Raw genomic sequence first — 6,833 nt, 5'->3', positions numbered from 1 at the left:
AGGTGGAATTTGGATGGGGTCACCCAGATCCCTGCCTTTCCCGGAGCTCCACTTCTCCCGGACCAGGAGCGGGCGCCGACGGGGTGGGGGGCGGCAGTGGCATCCTCCCCAGGGGCAGCTGGGCAGCACTCAGCATGTGGAATGTAATGAAAGAAATGAAATAAAATCAAAAGTAGATGGAGATGGGTTGACTCGCCGGGTAAGCGCCCATCTTCCGCCAACCCCCGGTTCCCCCCGCACCCCGCCAGCCTCCTGCCTGGCCGGAGCTCCCCCTGCGCCTCCAGCCCCGCTGCTCCCGGGCAGTCCCGGCTGCGGAACCGGGGTCTCCCTGCTCCGTCCGCCTCTGCTACCCGCCGGGCCTGGGGCTGAAAGTCCCCCGGCGGCCGGGGAGCACCTCCAGTCCCTGCGTATCTGCGGGAGGGAGCCACGCTATAGGAAGGGCGGAAGGCAGAGAAAGAAGGCAGGGAGGGGGTGTCAGCACGGCCCAGGGCGGCCTCATCCCCCCTCACTCCTCCCACCAGAGCGCGGTGCCTCTTAACCCCCGGGAACCTCCCTCTCCCGAAGCATTACTCCACTTTGCAGAACACGAGTTGATGAGAAAAAAAATACTTCTCGGCCGCGGCCAGCCATGAGCTGTTTGGATGTTATGTACCAAGTCTACGGTCCTTCCCAGCCCTACTTCGCAGCAGCCTACAGCCCCTACCACCAGGTACGTGTAGGGGACAGCGGTGGAGAGGCAGAAGGTGGGAGGGGTATCGTCTGGAGGATGGCCATCTGGGGCCTCACCAAAGGGAAAAAGGGAAAAGGAGAAGGGGAGGGGAAAGGGGGGGCGGGAGGGGGGGAGATCTGGGAGCCTGCGATGGTGAGCGGAGCAGAACCGCATCCCACCTTGGCGCGGGGCTCGGCAGGGTACGTATGCCGGCGGCAAACGACGGACGGATGCCTTTGGAGAAGGGGACGATTTTAACCTTCAGAATGATTTTTAGGGGGTTTGTTTGCTTGTTTGTTTGCTTTAAAATGTTTGCTTGTTTGTTTTCTTTAACGGGACGGGCTACTTCCGAGCGCGGCGCGTCGGGGTAGCGATGTGTGTGGGGACCGTCGGGAGCTGCGAGGCCGGGCTTCCCGGGGCATCGCTCACCCTGGCGCGCCGGCATCCCGGCCGCTGCCACGGAAGCCGCCTGGTGCAGAGATTTTGCAGCCGCCTCGGAGGGGGGCTCCGGAGTTACGCTCTGGAAATGGGGGAGGCGAGAGAAACGCGAGGTTGCGGGGTTTGGCCGGTTTGGCGATGGCGGAGGAAACCGAGGCCGCGAAGGGGAGCAAGGGGCTACAGGATGCTCCCCTGTCCCAGGGCGCTGTCGACGGCGGCGGGACCCCGGGACGTTTCCCAGCTCCCCGGGCTGCTGGCGGCGGCCGTCGCCTGCGAGACCCGCGGGTGCTTCGTGAGCTGCAGCCGCGTCCCGCCGCCCCTCTGCGTGTAGCTCCGCCCGGGAGGTCGCGGGTATCAGCTAATGCTGAGGTTTCAAGGAAAGAATCGCTCCTGCCGCGGGGATGTTTCGGGCACGCACGGTCCGTGCTGCGCGGGGATCTGCTGGCGCCGGGACGCGCACGGTCCCGCGTGGGTCAGGCTCGGCTCCCCCGGCTGCACCTGCTGCACACTGCTGTCCTTTCAGCCCCTCTGCCTTCCCAGTTTTTCCCTCGCCCTTATCGCTTCCAGAAATTAATTCCTTCCTCCCCCAGCATAACGAAAAAGAGGATGGATATAGAGAACGGCGAGCCGGGCCCGCGGCGGGTGCAGCCCCCGCCGTACAGCGGTCCCTGTGCCCCCTCCAGCGCCCGGCAGCGGGGCCCAGAACCCGTCACAAATAGCAGATAATACCTTTCCCCACCTTGCCTTCCCTCCCACCACCCTCTCAACCCCGGCTTATGACATTATTAAGGGGGATGATCATTACCTCAATGGCCGAACAAGGAGCCAAGAGGAAAGGCGGTCGTCGCGACTAGTGACATTATCAAATATACCGCGTGTCTTGGCCAAAGACTCTGCCCCGTCCTCTCGGTTCTTCCTCCACCGGTCGCCCCAAGGCTCCGCTCGCAGCGGCCAAGCCCGGGCTCCGCGTCCCAGCGCTTATTGCTAAGAAACTCTCAGCAGCTGCAGACACGCTAACACGCATAAAGACGGGAAACATCCGGCAAACTTCACAACGCCCGCTGTTTTCCCACTCGGCGGAATATAGTAGATTAATCATGTAGTAAATACCTGCAGCTTCTTGGTGTCCAGGGAAATGCTGAGTTTTGCCCTGAAGTGTGTTTGAGACTGTCAGTTTTTTTTCCCCTCTTTGCGTCTACCTCGCCGCTCTGGGTTACAGGACGCTCTTGGCATCAGATAGATTTTCGGAGCCGGGGATCGAGGGGCTCTTGCCTTCTCCCATCTGCCGGCGCTGCTCCATGGGTGCTCGGCCGTCGCCCGCCCGTGCCCCGGCATTGCAGCCCCTTGGCAGCCGACGTCCGCTCCGAAGCCAGCTGCAAAGAGCCTTTTTTTGAGGGGCTTGGTGCGGGGGACCCGGCGGCGTGACCCCAGCCCGGCCGAGCCTTCCCCACCCGGCGGCTGTCTTGCTCCATCCCGTTCGGCACCTCTGGGTTTCGGTGCCCCGGCCCTATTTGCAGTCCCTTCGCGGCTCCCGGACTACAGAGGGCGATATGGGGGTGTGGGAATAGTGGTGTATGCTGAGGGAACAGCGGGCAGCCGGAGAGCAGACTTTGGCATCCTCTCTGAAAGACCGCGGGAGAGGGCTCGGCGCTGCACGCTGGATGGCGCAGGGCGTGCTGCGTGACCGGCTCCGTTTCTTTCCTTCCCTGCAGAAACTCGCCTTTTACTCCAAAATGCAGGAAGCCCCGGAGAGCGGCAGCAGCGCCAGCGCCGGCAGCTCCTTCTCCAGCCACGCCGCGGCCAGCATCAAGGAGGAGGACTGCAGCCCCGAGAAGGAGCGACCCCCCGAGGCAGAGTACATCAGCTCCCGCTGTGTCCTCTTCACCTACTTCCAGGGGGACATCAGCGCCGTGGTGGATGAGCACTTCAGCCGGGCGCTCAGCCAGCCCAGCAGCTTCTCCCTGGGCAGCGCGAAGGCGGCGCGGAACGCGGGCTCCTGGCGGGGTGAGCGCCCAGCGCGGGGGGAGCGGGGGGCTAGGGGGATGCGGGGGATGCGGGGGCCTCCCCCTGGACCGGCACCTTGTCCCCGCCTCGGCTCCGAATCCAGCTCCCTCCTTCCTCCCACCAGCGGCTGGTGCCCGGCGGGCATCCCCTGGGATCCCAGGCTAGGAGCTGCCAGCTGCTTGGCCCTTTTAGGGTAAAAAGGAGAGAATAAAGCCCTTCGGACTATGCAGAAGGGCATGGCCCAGGGGGAAAGCAGACTGAGAAGCGGTAGGGGAAAGAAATTGTCTTTTCACTGCAGGTGCTTTACCTGGGGAGGGTTACTGCCCAACTAGCCAGGGAGTGACTCTGAAACTGTGACCAGTGTATTCTCTGTTGACCCTAGCTTTCAGTTTAGGGCAGTCATAGTGATGGGATCAAAGCAAAAATCAAAAGTGGGAACAATCTGATCAGCTTCCCACCTCTAAAAGAAAGAATTGTGTGTCCCTGTATCTTGCCCTGCATGTATCAGCACCCTGATTGTTGCTGGACCGCTGACAAGGACTCTTAAGTTTCTGAAATCAGGGCTTGCAAACCTGCCATGGCCATATGCTGTCAAGACCAAGGCCGTGGCTTATGCACAGCTCTCTGTATCCATGCCTGATTCACACTGGACAGGCCCACGAGGGTAGTCAGGGCAGAGGGGAATAATCTTCTCCACACTCCATCTGCCAGAGAGATAGAGCTGGCACTTCCTTGCGGGCAGTCTTAGTAACCCTCCCTCACAGGGCCACCTGCTCGGCCAGGGCTGGTTTCCCAGACCTTGCACGGATTGCCGTCTGTAGTGTCCAAGAATATTTCACGGGTGAGACATAGTCAGTTCTGGAATCGATGGCAGTAGAGGAGGTTTTTTTGCTCATCATGAACTGCTTCCCCTTCTCCCAGGCAATGCCAAGACTCAGAGCTGACATACTTCCCTGGCAAAGGAGTATTAGGAACATAGTTTTATTTCTTTCAGGAACACTGTGCATTCCCAATTTATCATACATAACATCTATTTGTGATATCATTGATCACCAGTCCCTCTTGCATGTTGCTAACTGGGCTAAGAAAATGTAGGGTCTTTGCCCTGCCAATCTCCAAAGTTCTGCTGAGGGCTTCCCAAACAGGCTGACAATATACCTAAGAAACTGATGGCTGTAATAGATGTACAATTGCCCCCAGATATCTGAGTAATTCAAACTTGCCTTTAGTCACATCTCTCACTGTTCCTGCCCACTTTGCTACTGCTCTGAGGCAGCAGCCACTTTCCAGGAAGGAAATAAATACATAGACAAGGAAATTATTACAAAAACAAACAAGAAAAGCCCAAACCTGAAAATTTAAGTGGTGGATAGTAGCTCTCAGTTTCCACTACTGAAGGAAAGTGATGTTTCTCTTGCCTTAGGTAACACCCTTTTGCCCATCTACATAGTAAGAAAAAGCTGGAGGATAATAGCTGCAGCTTCATGGATAAGACATAGAACAGGTGTGTTGGATGAGAGGAATCCGTATTTGTTTGGAGCAAGTTCTTATGCATGCCAGCCTTTCATGGAATAAAGGGAGTGAAAGGACTGGTTTTGGTGGATCAGGGAGGGACAGAGCCCTAGAGAAATGAGATCAAGTATTGTGGGGTGTACTCATTGCTGTCCTTCTTTCCCACTTCCTTCACCCAGATGGATCCTTCCCAATGAGCCAGCGCATCTTCCCGCCATCCTTCTGGAACAGCACCTACCAGCCCTCCTCGGTCCCAGCCAGCCTGAGCAGCCCCCTGGCAGCTGCCGCCCACAGCGAGCTGCCCTTCGCCGCTGCCTCCGACCCCTACGCGCCCGCCTCTCTGCACGGCCACCTGCACCAGGGCGGCCCCGAGCCCTGGCACCACGCGCACCACCACCACCACCACCACCACCACCACCACCCCTACATCGGCACACAGAGCACCGCCTACCCCCGCCCCGCTGCCATGCACGAGGTCTACGGGCCCCACTTTGACCCCCGCTATGGCTCGCTCCTGGTGCCCACCGCCTCCGTCCGCCCGCACCGCCTCACCCCCGCCTCCGTGTCCGCACCAGTCAGCCCCCCCTGTGAACTGGGCAAGGGTGAAGCGGGCACCGCTGCAGCCTGGACGACACCGGGCCCCTTCCCCAGTGCAACAGGAGACATGGCACAGAGCATTGGCCTCAATGTGGACACAGGTAATGAGCTGCCCTCGGTCCCTCCAGGTCCCCTGGCTCAGCTGCAACCCTGCTCCCTGATTCCACGCCGTCCATAGCAGTAGGGAAGGACTCAGGGTGGGTGGCTGAGGTTCTGCTGCAGAGGTATGAAGTGAGGGTGGAAGCCCCATGTGTGACACCTGAGCTCTGCCCTGGGTGCTCTTCTTGGGTCTCTCAGGCCAGGCAAGTGAAGAAGGGAGAGGAAGGACAGGACAGGCCAACACATCACACCTCCACAACACTATTTGAATTTCTGATGCCCTCAGACATTCCCTAAGGCTACAGGTTACTTTGAGGTACTTTTGTTCTGGCCCTGGTCTTGCTCCTGCATTGAGCAGTGAGAGCTAGGAGCAGAATGGAACAGCCCCAAAGGTCACTGCTTGGCCCCATCTCTGTGCTGCCCTGAGGGGTCATTTCTAGACACCATGCAGGTTCATGAACTTAACCACCTTCTCCTTCCAGTTTTTGAGATGAAAGCACAGTTGCATTTGCTGAGCAAAAATGTCAGTGGTCTTCCCCTGGTGGTGCCTATCGGGGTGTCTGGAACCAAGGCTGTGGCTGTAGTGCTGACAAAAATGGGTGCGCAGACACAGTCAGCAGTGACAGATCCTGAGTCAGTGGTTGTGGAGGGAAGGAAGGTCTGCTCCATGCTGGTTTCATTACTGCAGCCACTAATGGCTCCTTATGGTGTCCTCACTTTAAACAGGAGGGACTTTCTCCAGTCTGGCTTGGGCTCTTCTCCTTTTTTCACAGCCTCCTGGGGCTCTGGAGATCCCACGCTTTAGACTGATCTCAGCTGGCAAGAAATGCAATTTGTTTTCCTCTGTTCTTAAATGCCTGTACCTATTTTTCTTCTTCCTTTTTTTGTTTTTCTTCTCTCCATTCTCAGGTTTGCAACCTCAGGATAAAAGCAAGGATCTGTACTGGTTTTAGAGCTGTCCTTCACTCTTCTTCCCCTGGCTCTCCCCTGTAGCTCTCTACCCGTTAGACTTGGTGGCATTCAGAGCTGAAATCGGGTCAGTTTGTAACAGCTTCTGATCTTGGTTTGCAGCTCGCCGTTACTCCTTCTGTGGTGGATCCCTTCTGAGCTGATGTGCTGACTCAAAGACTCTCAGATCTCCCCTTGCCCTTTTCCAAGCCCACCGTGGTTCTGCTGCTCGGGGAAAGACAACGGGATTTAAAAGGACCTGGCATTGCAAGGGTGATACTTTAGACTTATTTTGGAGAGGAAAGTCACTCTGTTTCAAGAGGAGAGCCAAAGACATTGAACTTCTATTTAAGCAGACCCCACACCCAGACCTGCAGCCAGACTACTCTGAAAGAGTCAAATGACATCATGGATGGTGATGCAAAACAACCACTGGCCTTCATACAGGCAGCAGAGGAAATTGTGGGGTTTTTTTAGTGGTGTGAATATTTTTTTATGGCAGTGAAAGTTATTTCTTGAATGCAGC

At 57.6% G+C, this 6,833-nt stretch overlaps 1 protein-coding gene across 2 annotated transcripts; it reads left to right on the top strand.

Moving 5' to 3' along the window:
* The first annotated feature begins 628 nt into the window (after positions 1-628).
* On the top strand, positions 629-6,471 carry VGLL2 (vestigial like family member 2). Of its 2 annotated transcripts, XM_030236169.2 has the most exons (4): positions 629-709; positions 2,860-3,151; positions 4,843-5,361; positions 6,431-6,471. In XM_030236169.2, the coding sequence occupies exons 1-4, from the start codon at positions 629-631 to the stop codon at positions 6,469-6,471; spliced, it is 933 nt and encodes a 310-aa protein (XP_030092029.1). The 2 variants fall into 2 exon arrangements, with proteins under 2 accessions (XP_030092029.1, XP_030092030.1); XM_030236170.1 differs by lacking the exon at positions 4,843-5,361.
* Positions 6,472-6,833: the final 362 nt, after the last annotated feature.

Source organism: Serinus canaria, chromosome 3, assembly GCF_022539315.1.
Source record: "Serinus canaria isolate serCan28SL12 chromosome 3, serCan2020, whole genome shotgun sequence".
Taxonomy (NCBI): domain Eukaryota; kingdom Metazoa; phylum Chordata; class Aves; order Passeriformes; family Fringillidae; genus Serinus; species Serinus canaria.
The sequence above is the reverse complement of the archived record's forward strand: the minus strand, read 5'-3'. Positions and strand labels throughout refer to the sequence as shown.